Source organism: Dinoponera quadriceps, unplaced genomic scaffold, assembly GCF_001313825.1.
Source record: "Dinoponera quadriceps isolate SergipeBrazil2010 unplaced genomic scaffold, ASM131382v1 scaffold707, whole genome shotgun sequence".
Classification (NCBI taxonomy): Eukaryota; Metazoa; Arthropoda; class Insecta; order Hymenoptera; family Formicidae; genus Dinoponera; species Dinoponera quadriceps.
In genome coordinates this window covers 34356-48671 of record NW_014555450.1, presented here as the reverse complement: position 1 = coordinate 48671, position 14316 = coordinate 34356, and the positions used below count along the sequence as shown (strand labels likewise).

The 14316-nt window shown below is 50.0% G+C and overlaps 2 protein-coding genes across 9 annotated transcripts in view; both read right to left on the bottom strand.

The window, feature by feature from the left end:
• LOC106744199 (excitatory amino acid transporter 1) overlaps positions 1-1187 on the bottom strand; it is a 17783-nt gene extending 16596 nt beyond the window's left edge. Inside the window, exon 1 of the mRNA XM_014618720.1 lies at positions 850-1187. Coding sequence (XP_014474206.1) covers positions 850-869 — 20 coding nt within the window. The 5' untranslated portion in view covers positions 870-1187. The remainder of the gene's footprint in view (positions 1-849) is intronic.
• Positions 1172-14316, bottom strand: LOC106744202 (ubiquitin-like-conjugating enzyme ATG10). Of its 8 annotated transcripts, none has more exons than XM_014618730.1 (6): positions 10936-11535; positions 10533-10556; positions 10304-10425; positions 9808-10051; positions 8097-8262; positions 1172-1581 (listed from the first exon to the last, which is right to left on the bottom strand). In XM_014618730.1, the coding sequence occupies exons 3-6, from the start codon at positions 10409-10411 to the stop codon at positions 1191-1193; spliced, it is 909 nt and encodes a 302-aa protein (XP_014474216.1). In that variant the 5' UTR covers positions 10412-10425; positions 10533-10556; positions 10936-11535; the 3' UTR covers positions 1172-1190. The 8 variants fall into 8 exon arrangements, 7 of the variants coding, with proteins under 7 accessions (XP_014474216.1, XP_014474218.1, XP_014474213.1 ...); XM_014618734.1 differs by lacking the exons at positions 10533-10556; positions 10936-11535 and adding exons at positions 7630-7756; positions 14245-14316 and having other exon boundaries at positions 1498-1581; XM_014618733.1 differs by lacking the exons at positions 10533-10556; positions 10936-11535 and adding exons at positions 7630-7756; positions 11546-12606 and having other exon boundaries at positions 1498-1581.

The following is a 14316-nucleotide window of genomic DNA, read 5'->3' as shown; positions in this document are numbered from 1 at the left end:
CATCGTGTCGCTTACATCACGAGTGTCGCGCGAAAATACCGACGAGGATGCTTTTCTGCGAGCGGAGGAATATACTGCGCGGCGCATTTCGGCGATTCGTGCAGATCGCGAGGATCTCGGGAATCACATGCGTCAACTTAACCGGAAATAACCGGAGATAATCGGCGGATTCGTTGTACGCAAGAGGGCGAAGGTCGACGACGATACATATGTCGAACTTTCGCTTATCAGCAGTCTGCTGATAACTCGTAAGCAAATAATGCAATACAGCAAAATGTAATGAAAAATGTTCAGAACAAGTGGCATCAGCGGCAGTGAAACGAGATCGCTCCGTTTTTTGCAAGGTTTCAATTCTTGCTGGGGAACCGGATGAAAACTGGGTGGCCAGAAATGATATCTCCGTCGGAGGCTCAGCGCATTCAGCTGCGTGAAAATTTCAGATAACTGGGAGAAATTGACCGAGTGTTCAATTCTCCCGCGGGAATCATTCCGTGCAATCGAGTCGTCGTTTCGCTTCCCAGGCGACAACGAATTAGAATAGAAAGAAAATCACGGAAGAACCCCATGGAAAAGATCTCAGTTCCCTTCGAGTAAACAGAGAAAACCGGATGAAACTCGGTTTACACGATTGGGAGCGATCGACTGTGAGATCTCCCGCCTGTGAGGAATCTTTCTGTTCCTACAAGCGAGATTTCACCCGGGCCGTCGGACAATGGGGAAACTCGCTTGCACTCCAGATTTTTCCCTGCGGAACAATGAGCACATCTTTCAACAGTCGTACTCTGACCGGAGAGCTCGGAATAAATTAACAGAGAGATTCCATATGAGAAGAAGAAGAATCGTACTCACAGCTCGCTCGCTACTTCCATCACGACTTCCCTGCCTGTGTGTCTTCCAGTGCGAGTCGCTGGTCAGTCGTTTACACTCGCAGTCAGCCGGAAGCGTCCTGACAGGGGAAGAGCGTCGGAGGATGATGGTGTTTCGCGGATGCAGGATCGGCGAAGGTTGACACGGTGCGAGCGACGTGTAACGACGCGCGCGAACTGGATGGACGCTGGGTATCTCGTTAGCCAGGAGAGAGAGGATGTATGCTGATGGGGCTCTCAATCTGTGCCACCTTGGGTGGTACGATTAGCTATGGCGATCCCCCAACTACGATCTCTTCCTGCCGCGGCTAGCCTATCATCGCGTTATACGAATACGGCTACGACCCCATCGGAAGCCGCCAGCAGGTTCCCTATTGTTTGCCGGCGGTTTGTCCACTCGATCGTGATGATTCGCGCTGTGTGTTGGCGATTCCCCGTTTCGATTACGGCCCTCGCTGCGAAAGCGAGCCTCTTCCCATTGAACACCTCGACCGCTTTGCCCGCCACCTGCGCTTCTCCTCTTCTTCTTCGCGCGTCTCTCCCCCTTTCCTTCCTTCGTACTTTTTCTACTCGAGTCTCGTGTATGACACAAGGAGCGAGAATTTCAGCTAGTCCCGGGAATAGTGAGAAGCTCGGGATGGTAATGATGGATGTGGTCGGACGTCGCAGGGTAACACCACGTCGATCGCCGGGAACGGTCACTTCGTCGTTCCGTCTGCAACAGAGAACATATGTTTGACGTTTCACATCAATAAGATTGACATCGCCGGTTCGCTTCAACCCGCGCAGACTTATCACCCTTTTCTGTCAGTATTTTTATTTTTAACACGGCCTATGATCGTAATCGGCCGCCGCGTTTTTACGTAACACACCGGGAACAAAGCGAGCGAAAAAGGCAGAGAGAGACAAGCGTTTCTCAGAAACAAATCCGCCCGAGAACATAATCCGATTTCATTGCTGTTTACTCTTTCACGTAACGCAACAGATGTCGGTCATTAAGTCCTTCACACTTGTCAGCTTGTCGAAACAAAAAAAAAAAAATGTGCGTCGTCAGCGCCGGTGTCTCCTTCGTCGCTCGCCCATTCACAGACCGATATCGCGTGACGTCGGACTTGAAAATGAGCTGTCGAGTAAACAATCAACGAAGCACGGCCGACGGTAATTAATTAACGGTGGGAGCACGTGCTCGGCATCGCGGGAAAGTCAATCTCTCCCCGTAACAACCGTACATTATGTATCTGTTGCGCTTATCGTGAGCAGATAAATAGGAGATAAACAGACGTCGACGGATAAAAGTCCGAAACAAGACAGCGATTGAATCACAACGAAAACTACATTTCACCGGCTCGGACGAGGCCGGACGAGGACGCGCCCGCACTTTTTTTCCCGAATCGCGTCACCGTCGCGGCTCTCGATAATCGCGATCTCTTCGGGATTGTTGTCATCGGACAGATTTGCATACACGTGTAAGGCGAGTCCGATTAGCATTCGACCGAGCGGCGTAGAAACGGAAGGGCCGATCACGACGATTACGACTCGCGGGCACAAGTGGTTTGACAGCTTTAATTACACGACGAGAAGAAGGAGAGACCGGGCCAACCGAGACTGGCCACTTTCGGCGATCCACGCCGGCTAAACACGCGCCGGCGATATTTCACGGCTCGGCGGAGCGGCGATTTGACATGAACCTTAACGCAACGTGCAATCAAGCGCGCGCGCGGGACGAGCGGGAAGCCCTAAATATCCCTACGAGGTTTGCCCTCGCTCCAAATTTAAGCCTCCAGTTTTCTCTTCTCCCGCTCTCGTTCCCGATTAATTCCGATAACCTTGGAACCCATAATCGTTGCGCGAGCATTCGTTAATCGAGCTATCGAACACAACGATGTTCGCACGACGGCCTTCGTCGAACGACGTTCACTGTGTGTGGGTGGCTTTTTTTATTTATATTCTCTCTCTCTCTCTCTCTCTCGTGGCGCAAATAAACGGGATGAATGCGCGGCAAGATTGTTGCGAACCGCGCGACGGAAGACGGACCCAAGAGCGATTCTGCGAGATGGAATTGAATTGCTCTCGGCTGGATTTGCAAATAGAGCTGCATTTCGGAACATCCTTTTCCAGGAGAATTTTACTCGACGGCTATTCTAAAACTTGACAGGCGTTTCTGATTGGTCCTTCCTCCGAGTAGGGAGCGCTTGTGAGGTTTTGGAACGGCTGTCGAGTAAAACGTTTCCTCGGAAAGAACGCTTTCGAAAAGTAGCCTATACAGTGGAAAATTGTACGTTACAAATGGTCTACACGAATCCCAGAGAAAAGCGCTGCCAGCGTTACCGGACATCGCGATTTAAGCGTCGTCACGACTTTTAGTAGCGCGGGAAACTTCTTTCGCCAGAAATCACGTTACATTTCATTGCTCACAGCGAGATACTCGTTCCACCTAATACAGATCCGAAGACTTCACCCTTTCGCTGCGTACGACGTGCGTATACGTCGTCGACAAGTAGCTTCTCATTTTCATAATTTCCATGGAAATAAACATGTCGTGGAAAATCGCTCATTTGCGAACGCTATATACGCACGACACCTCGTTGGGATCTTGCGGTTAAAATGTTCATTATCATATTGTTCCGCTTCAGTGTCGCACAATCGAATATCATGTCGTACACAGCGAGCACTTTCGGCCGAAGCGCGGAAGGGTGCGCTTCGCGTGCAATCAAGACGAGAATTTTCCATCGATACGGAAACACCTGCGTGTAACCGAGTCTCGACTTCGACTGCACGAGAACGCACACACGCGCGTTGGATGTCTTCGAGAGGAACTCGCGCACGATCAGGGCGGAGCGGAGTCGAGTAACTTCGGGGCTTATATTCTCACCGTCTCTCAATCGTGCACCGGCGGTTGCGTCGCGTAATTCATTCATCGAGAAGCACCACAATGCGCTTCGTTCGCAGCGGACGGAGCGCGATTATCGCGCGTCTCTCGCGTGCGGACGAACGAAGGAACAGGCCGACCAATGAATGAAAGGATGAGCGAGCGAACGAACGTCGCGATTAGTCGCTCCCGGATAACGAGGACTCGGTCTGCGCGGCACAGCGACGATCGCGAGACTGTTGCGACGCGGTGTAAAATTGCTTCTTTATAGCGTGCTGGCGGACTGTAAGCCGCCGCGCGTGTGACGTCCACTTTGAAAAGCGCGCGAGACACGACGGGTGGGTTGAGGTGGCTGGGGAGAGACGTGAGGAGGAGAGAGAGAGAGAGATAAATCGGCGAGCGGCGGGTGAGGCAAAAAATCGTGGCGATTCACAGCGCGCGCAGTCTCGCTTTCGGCCGCACGTGCGTGCGTCTCGATCGCTCCCCGGCGGAGGAGGTCACCGGAGGTCTTTCCTTTCTCCTTCAGGCCGGTACTTTTTTGTGTCGCCTTCTCGTACTTTGGCGAGCCTCATCCTAATCCGTTTCACCGACGACTTCTGGCTCCATCCGGCAGAAACGCGAACGTCGTCGCGCGATGCTTGCGCAACGAGCGTCTCCGCCTGGTCTATTACGCGATGAGAGAGGTCTTTTTCTTGAGGGGGAAAAAAAGTCAAAGAGCGTCTCCTCGGCGTTTGTCAGCAGGAGAGTCCCATAACGAGAATCAATTTAGCAGACGCGGCGGCAAAGAATTCTCAAGGCCACGGGCCTTGAAAAAGAAATCGTAGAAAAAACTCTCTCTCATCAACGAACCTCGGGATTAAGCGAGCGAGTTGCAAGACGAGAGAAAAGCGGATGTTACGGGGCGAGAGGGAGGGATGTAGTCGAGGGCAAAACGGACGGTACGTAAAAGGTGTATCTCGCCTGGCGGCTACTCCCACTCCCGTCGATTTCGCGCGCGTCGCCATGGAAAACTCATTGACACCCTGGATTTTATCCGCGCGCTTCTATATTTCCACACCTGACGGACGCAACGAATCAGATATCAGGAGGTACTGCCCACGCGACGCATCGTGGGGATCGATATAACCGCCTCCTGAATTTCAGATAACGAGCGCCGCGCGTTTCCACTCGTCGCGAGTTCTCGTTTGAATGAGAGGACACGAAGGAATCAATCCTCACGGGGACTGATCCTCCGGAAGCCGAGTCGAATTCGAGGCTGCGCGGCATCCGTTTCGGCGGACGTTTATCGAAGGAAGGAACTCGAGAGTCAAAATTCCGGCTCTGTGTTAAACCTTTGATTTTACAACACTGTATGAGCTAAGATGGCAAAATGGGCTCAGCTTCACAATTCTAATAATATAATTTGTAAATTAATGATTAGACTGCATTAATTCAAATTATCGGGTATCAGGCCGTGAAGAGCCAAACACGGGCTTTATAAGTGCCATATGGTGAAACGAAAAATGAACAAACCATTTGTACCGACAACGTTCAAATTTTATGTATTGTCAATGTTCAAGATTAATGTTCAAACGTTAATATAATTTGTTCCTACTTTCATCCTGATGATGTCTCAAATTTCCGTTTTTCCTGTTTTAACGTCAAAATAACTTGTTCAAGGTGGTGTTAGAATGAAATCCGTGTATGGAGGAGAAAAATTAGTTGAATTAACGTTCCAGTAAATACCAACCAAGCGTAACATCACATCAACATTATAATTATTCACTCGGCAATATAAGTGTAATATAACATATGTTGTACATAACAATTACATTATCACGTTAATTTAACCGATCTCTTTTCTCCGTGTCTATTTAAAGGTTCAAGAGAGGGAAGTTGACAATTGTCAATATCATCGGAGTAAATTTGTATCAGACTATGAATAATCTGAATAGATGCAAATTCTCCTCGAGAGCATCAGAATTTCGACTCAGGGAGGCGATACCGTCCTCCCTTCTCGCCGATTTCGAGAAGACACGAGGCAATCACGACTTCCTTCCGAATATCCGTCCGCTTCCGGTAACGCACGCGACTTTCCAGATCTTCGTGTCGGCTACGCAGAAACGTACCGTGTCGGAGTAGCGTGCCGGGCGGCCGAGACTGCTTGCAACGCGCGCACGCGGCGTCGACTCACTGTGCGCGAAGACGAGCGCGACAGATCGAGAGTCGCGCGGTGTAATTCGAGCTAAGCCTCGTTCGAAAAGCGCGCGGGCGACGGGGAATGGATCTGTCGTGTAGCTTCGATCGCCTTTATAGGTGGAGCCAGCGACTACCGTTCGCCTCGGTGGATCACTCGAGTTTCTTTCGCGCTAATGGTATCGCACGGTCTCCGACGAGCGAGAAATTGCTGAGTGAAAACGGAGATGAAGAGGGAGCGACTTCCTTCACACAGGACGCTTCCCGCAACGCTGATCAATCTGCCGGACGAAGTCACATTTATTCTATGCGCTCCCGGTTTATTCTATTTTCTGTTTTCCTCTTTTTTTTTTTCAAGAATCTCTTCTACCTGATAATATCGCATGCGTGAACATCTTGTATTACTCCCGAGAAGCTGGCAATTTGATTGATTGTCGCTTCGTCGCTTCTTGTCGTGTGCAAGGATGACACGTTCATCTATGCTGCACGCAAGAGTCATAAGTATTTCCGACGAATCTGGTTAAATCGGATTAAAACTACGCAGAGGTTTCGTTAAAATATAAGATAAGCAGGATTTAACGTAAAGCAGCATAGCAGACGATTACGCGTTCGTTCGGTGACGTCGCGCAAGAAGAGAGGTCGTGCGGTTTATCTTTTCTCTAACGGTTCGCAATATCCCGATCCGTCAGTCTGGACTAACGGAAACGCGGTCAACGAGAATGAGCATCGCCTAAGCTCGATAAACAAAAGTAAGAAGCCGGTGTGGCACTCTCGCGCGCTCAAGAACAAATATGCGCGAATTTCGCTGCGACCGACAACAGTCTCCCTCTTCATTCAGCCGAAACGTCTCTCTAACGACGCCCAGTAATGCCCTTAACGGCCGTTAACAATGCGCGATGACCTCTCTTCCGCGCTTTTTTCTACGGCCGAAGGAGGAAGTACAATAAGTACCAGGCGGCTGATCCAAATGAAGGTCAACAGATGAATGACATCGTGCATTTGCTATTGTAATTTAAAGCAGCGGCACGTGTTCCGCGAGGCGGACATTCACGGGCCCCGGGGCGAGCAGGGGGCAGTGGAGGGGGGAATAACGGGATTATTAGCGGGCGCAGAGAGCGCCGGTTGAGAGACACTGTACGCGTGCGACGCGAATACAAGTGTACGAGATAGGCGCGAGATAGCGGGAGGCACGCAGAAAAACCGTGTACGCGGGAATAAACATTCCGGGGACGCGCGCAAATTGTCCTTGCGCGAATGAATTCGCGCGAGCTGCCCCGTCGCATTAATTGCGCTCTCTTTTCCACGCTCCGGTCTCTCGGCGAGAATGCGCCCAATTGCGAGCAATTTAGCCGGCCCGCGGCCGACGTGGGTCAATGCTAGATCCGGTGACGCCATGCCGTGCCGCCTCCACCGTCGCCATCGCCCCCGTGCGATTCTATTCCAATCGCCGGCGAATATTCGTGACCGGAATCACTCGAGGCGCTCCGCCGGAGATAAGATCGAAAACTATTCGCAGCCAGTCTCGAGACGCGCCGACGTGGATGCGCCAGTGAATGACCGATCACCGGTAAATGACCACTTAGCCGATGCTCATTTACGTCGTTGGAATATTCTCTTTTTTCCTTTTTTTTTTCTCAAGAGTAAAAAGATGTATTTCTGCAATTACGTATGTAAATCAATGCTCGCGAGTGAGATATACTGAAATGTAACGCTCGTTACTTTCGTAGGAGCGGCTTGGGACGGGCGGCCACCAAGTCAGCAAGTCAACTTGTAGTATTCCGGATGTATTTTGAGATTTAGGGCCGCAGACGCCACGCAGCTCAGCCAACTGACGAGTTTATTCTTGCTGCAACATTTACGGAATTTTCGATAAAGAAGGATAAAGCGTATGATTGATTCTCTCTCTCTCTCTCTCTCTCTCTCTCTCTTTCTCTAGTATACGGTAAAAAAATTTCAAAACGAGTGAAATTTGGTATTACTTTAACAAGATGAATATGTTGAAAAGTAATACGTTGACAATGAGAATATGTGAATTTAACATTATATTTGTATACTTTTCAACATATACCTCGTGTTAAAGTAACACTCAAATTTCAGTGGGCCGTTTTTGACACAAAATTTTCTACCGTATCGTTGATACGGCTTTTGAAATTTTAGTTTTGCCGTCACTTGATGCTGTTACTCACCTGTCCGGCATGCCTCGCAGCAATTCCCGGGACAGACATGGATGCAATTGCAGGAACGGGGTACCGACGATAGGGTGGATCGCTTGCGATAATTCCGTGTAATTCAATTTGGAACTGTGGACCGTTTGAGCCTCGTTTACGCTCACCGGGTTGACGCCGGGGTAATCTAAAAAAAAGGGAAGAAGGACATAACGTCTCTCACGACAATTGCTTCCTGCCGCTGATGAATGCGTAAAAAAAAAGAAATAAAACGATTAGCGTTAATTAATCCGTATGAGACATGCGTGCGCGCCCATTTACTTCCGCTCGAGCGATTTTGCGTTCATTTCCGTCCCGTTGAAATGCAGTGAAATCGGGGTGAATTATGCCATCGGAATATCTGTGCGAATATTGAAATAGACGAACACGCTGCGTTTATAATCAATAAACGATGAACGCGAACGAGGAAACACGAATGTATCCGCAACCGCATACTGTGCATCTCTCTCTCTCTCTCTGTAGGTCGAATTTACGAAACTGTAGAATATTCCATCCACTCTTTCCGTCCGAAACAAGTTGACACGTTCGACAAATACCTGATTCGCTCGAATCACACGCAATTCGCGCAGACGATGCGCATTTTTCACGCACTCCGAATATTCTTATCAAGGGACATGGATTTTGTGAACGTTTTGCGAACGATGGACACGAAGCCCGGGGAAACCGTAATTCCGAACAGGGAGGTGGCGAACCATATTTCGGTCACGCGTTGCGCGCTAAGGCTTGCACACTTAAATTGACAAAAATATTACTTGATTTGAGAAGTTAAAAAACGGGTAATTACGTTTATTCGATTTCTATGTACGCAGAAAAAAATTGGTCTTAAATCAATGATAGGTATCCTCACAAATATAAGCAATAATAAATAATTGTAATATATAATAAATAAATAACAATAATATAAAGAGTAAATAGAATATTATAACATGCGAGACACGCTGCGATCCCTTGATCGATACACGTTCGATATTTTTGTTCGGCGAACTTTAAAAGCTCGCTCGCTAGCAGCGGCTGTGAGACATCCCGAGAGTCGCCGCGAGACGCAAAGGAAAATGTCGTGAGAGACATCACTAGACGCAATTCAGACCGTCGGTCCTTTTCTATATTAAGTCGTTCACGAAATATCCTATCTTCTCTTAGCGCACTGTCGGTGCCATCGAGAATAGATCGCAATCGCGCACATCGTCGTTACACCGTCGGTCTTTTCGGCCACAGCCGACTGTCGTGCGATCATCGTTCAGCGATTGTCTCGATTTACGAGCATGATATTCGCCTGTACATTCATTTTGTACGCCAATGCATTCATTTTATACGCGTTATTATTTAGTGTCGAGTGTTAAGTACAGTTTACGTGCGTGACATCCGGCGACCAATCCGTGTTCGCGTCTACCTCGCGACAAGACTTCCGTCGTTTGCGCTGAAGATTTCCGCTCGTATTATCGCCATGCGCACGTCTTTTGTACATCACAGTGCAAATTTTACTCGGATCGAATAAATATTACTTGAATGGTAGCATTTTTTTTTTTTTTTCAGCGTGGGATCTCCCTGCGTATAAGACAAGAATACACACGTGCGAAGACGGCGGCAGTTAACGACTGGCGCGATTCTGAGATACCTTTGAGAGATCGTCAAGAATCGGTTGCACGGTATGGTCGACATCACGCCGAATTACCTGACTTCCATCCGTTGAAGAAGAGGACCGGGACGCTGTAACTCATGGACCATAATATATGGTGCTCGGTAATGAAGGGCGTCTCGGCCACGGAGGGAGCTTCGTGCGGATCCTCCTGAAATCTCGCGTGAAATTCCTCGATGTCGCCGTCGTTATCGTCGGCCGCTTCATCATTTCTCCAAATAGAATCGTCCGGTAGGAAGCACACGGTTTTCCTAACTAGGTACGCTTGTCCAGGAATATCCTGAGCGTGCATATCATTGTTACGATGAAATAAAGGACACACTCGCCATTGAACGGATATTGTACATCGCCAAAAAGATGCGATTCAATTTCGCTTTAGATCCTGGCACGTGTTCGAGCACACGCGGTTGTATCCCGAATGAAAATCGCCTCGAACATGTGGATATTAAATTTTATCCATTTTCCGGACGAACAACAAAATACAAGATTGCGAGTGTCTCAATACGTGGTACTACTAAAACACAGAACGTACCTTATCGCCACGAAACTCCCAGCCATCAGACAGTTTGTCTGAAACAGCAAGGAATTTTCCCGCATTCTCGACAAATTCCTCCCACGTGACAGTTCCGGGGCCGTCCATCGTTGCAGGGAAAACTGAAAAGGAAATTCAGTGTTACACGCCAGAGTGAAAACTCATTGCAGAGTACTCATGGAAGTATTAAAAAAATTTTCAAGTTGATATCTTTGTATCAAGTTGATACCTTGTGATGATATGTTTGAATGTCCTTTGTGGAAAAGTGCATTGCTACGGAGTCACGAGATGAGTGAACGCGGGTGAAAGAAGGCGAATAAATACGATGTGCGGCAGAAGTATTACAGGTAGCCTCGATTAAGGCGTGTTACACAATATGTCGCATGTCGGAACGTGACTGACGTCCCATGAGAGTATCCGTGAAATTGACGTGGGGTCGACGGGGAATTGACGTGGAATCGACTTCCTTATGTGGATTCCACGTCGGTTGCATGTGGATGTTCTCATCGGGTGCTTCAATGAGAGAATTTATTTCACGAAAACGAGTTCTTCTCATTGGACCATCAGCTCTGTGTCGACATACGATGTATTGTAGAAAAAGAAGGCGCATGCCTTAGGAACATTATTATTACCTGTTTAGGCTTCGGTCAAGTTCTCTCTCGTAACATTCATGCGAAATTGATCTCGAGTGACGCAAGTGCGTTTATTCGCATTTAATTGACAAAAGGAAGCAGAGCGGGGCTGAAAACTCGCATTAATTTCGCAGTACGAACGAAAAGTCGCTAAAACCGAAGTACCCCCTCCCTTGCTGCCCGTAATTTTCTTTCCACGTTATATTTGCGCAAAGGAACAAAGAGAAATCTTTGGACACAGATACCCGAGAAAGGAATTCTCCCACGTTCGAAACCGCGGCGTACGCAAGAGAGAGAGAGAGAGAAAGAGAGAGACGTGCTTCTCCGCGATGGCAACCGTGTGTGCATCGGAAGACGCGCAGGTATGAGAAGCGACAACTGTGTCGAGCGTAGGCCCCGCTGCTGTCCGACACAATGTAACGCGAAGTAAACGTTCACGATCTCAAGTTATCTCGCGTCCGTCTCTCTACCTCCCGAGGGTCTCGATTAATTTCCCGGCGGCTTGGGGAATCGGCGCGCGATTTGTCTCGTCCGTCGTGGCCGAGCGAGGGGAGAAAGAAAGAACGAAAGAAACGAAAGAAGGGAAGGAAGACAGAATTATACCGGATACCTTTTCTCTCCCTCTCTCTCTCGTCTAGTTTTCGCATAGCGACGTCGCCGAGCGACGGCGATGTGCACGTCGATCGCACGATAAAATTGAAAAAGGGGAAGCGGTACAGCCGAGAGAACAGCGTGTCTCCTCTCGCCCGCCGCTCCTCTTGCCAAACTCTCTATCGCGTCAATTGTCGGCTATTTCACGTCGGACGTGTCCGCCGGCGCTCGGGCATAATCGGACCCTGCTCTCTTCACCCGTCGCGGCCCTTTCGCTTCCTCCCTCGCTTCCACGCTTGTCGACGTACGCACGCCGATAGCGGGTACTTGAACGGTGTGTGCACACTCTGTGTGCATCGCCGTTGCTGTCCAATCGGACGCCGAGACGAGGTCAGTGCCGTGCCAAAAGCGGGTTCAAACGCGCCGCGTTCCTTCCCCCTCTTTCCTCCCCTATCCCCGCTCGTTCACTTCTCTCGGCGCCTCGTCGTCCTTTATTCAACAATGTGCCGCCAACGTGTTGCGTATAATTTCTCGCTTGTTTTACGCCTGCGCCCTTTATTGCAATTCGTCGTATCGACCTATCCCAATATCGGCGAATTTTTTCACCGCGATTCCGCATAATATGCAACCGCGTGCGCGAGAATTTCGCGGCCGAGATTTCCTCTGCCGTGGCAAATATCGCCGAGAGCACGGGAAATGTCCGATTTCTGTAACGGTGCTTGGCACGATGAGAGAGAGAGAGAGAGAGAAAAGAGCTCTTTCTCTCGTGATCGGTATAATTGCAGGAGGATCCGTCTAGGATTTATGCGCTCACCCCTGTGGCGATTCGCTACATTGTTGCTGTTACTAATGACAAGCTTCTGAGGCTAATAAGGCAAGGTCGGCTGAGAAATGAGCGTATCGTAATTATATAGTGCGAAGGAGCAATGTATCGAGCGTGGTCAAACAGCATTCTTTCTTTTTTTTTTTCGTCATCGTGTAATCTGACGCACGTAAACAACGTGTGTTGCAAACTCGCCTTGGGATATCTAATCGACGATTTGAGAAATCGCGATTATTTTCCGCGGTCACCACTAGCGCGCCTCACGACGCTCGTTCGTCCACGCTCGTTCTTTCGCGTTAATTTTGAAATTTTTTAACTTGAAGTATTTCCTGCTAAAATGACTCGTCAAACCAACGGACAAAGGTACTTTCACCTTTTGTACAGGAAAGCACAAAAGGATCGAGAATCGTTACTTCGTCAAGTATTTAACAAGAGGGACACGGTTGTCCAGGCTGCGATTGAGCGCAGGCACGAAGCGCAGGTCAATCGATCTCTCTCGTCGAGCTCAAATTCACCGTGCAGCCGCGCTGCCGCATAAGTTGCAAACAACGATCGTTGCCGTCCTCGTTACAATATTCCGAAGGTTTTCGGTCACCCGACCCCTCGAATATGCGTAAATGTTAACTTTTCACCGATTCGTGGTCGCAGTATTAATGAAAATTAATGGAATCGTGCATTGATGAAAAATTCACTTAATAGCGAAATGCATCTGCGAAAAATTTTCGAGTAAAGAAAATTCCCGTTCTCGGAATTTACGTTCCGCTTTATCCGCGCGGCGCGATAAAATCGATTCACTCGCATCGATAAGGAAAAATATCTTGTTCCCGAGACGCGAACAAGGAGGGCCCTCGAGCTCGCCCCCTCGTTCGTGCGGCCCTGACATAACAAACGGCGATGCGCGCGCACCACTCCCAGCCTGTTCGAGGGACGAAGATAGCGCATCGATATCGCGGGCGCCTGAGCGGTAGAGGGAAAAGGAGGAGCGGGCACGAGCGAGCGAGACGAAATGCGACGAGGTAGGAAGGTAGAGAGAGGCAGGTATATATCCACCGTCGACTCGTCTGCGTGTGTCGTGCAGCGCGTACGAACTCCGTACGAGTCACACTTCCGAACTTGCTCGTGTTTACACGAGCGGTAAGTTCCTCCCTTCTTCCTCAGTCGTCCCGGTCGTCTCGCCGCTGTTCGGGTGTGCGTGGTACGCGCGCGCTTGCGTACGTGCGCGCTCGTTACGTGTGTCGCGATAGCGCGAATCGCGTACACGTTACACTACATACACCGTTCCCGTGTTGCTGCGAGACGCTCTCGGGCAGCGCGCGCGACAAAAGCTGAAACTTATCGAGGACGAGAGAGAGAGGGAGAGCCGCGGCGTACGGCTCGACCGGGACGCGCGATCGGGATTTAAAGCGATACGGGCCGCGTTCGTTATCGGATACGGCGGTGTCTCCGAGTTTCCGTGTGATGGGCGGCGTGAGTCCAAGAGGCGAGGCGGGACGAGTCGACGACAGCGAGCGAGCGTTTGGGGTAAAGTGAGAGGTCGGCCGACGCGGCAGTGCAGTGATCGGAGACAATAGGAAGCACAACGGAGGAGGACGCGCAGTGCCCCGGAGAGTGACGGCGGTCGCATGAGGTGGAAGCGCGGTGGAAAAACCATGAGGACGACGGTGGCGACAACGCCGAGACGTTCCCAGCGACGCACCTGAATCGGCGACGACACGACGGGCGGCACGCCACATCGTGTCGTCCTAATAGCGCGCAGCAGTCGGACACCTCGCTACGGTTGTGACGCGACGTGTCGTGATCGCGACGCGACGAAAGCGGGGCGGAGAAGACCTTCGTCTCGTGCGAGTGAGCGGATAAGACCGGTGGGACGAGAGAGAGAAAGAGACAGAACTCACCTCCCGCGACTCCTTTCGGCACGCAGTGAGCGAAACAGAGTTCGAGTGGAACAGAGGCAGTGACTGCGCGAG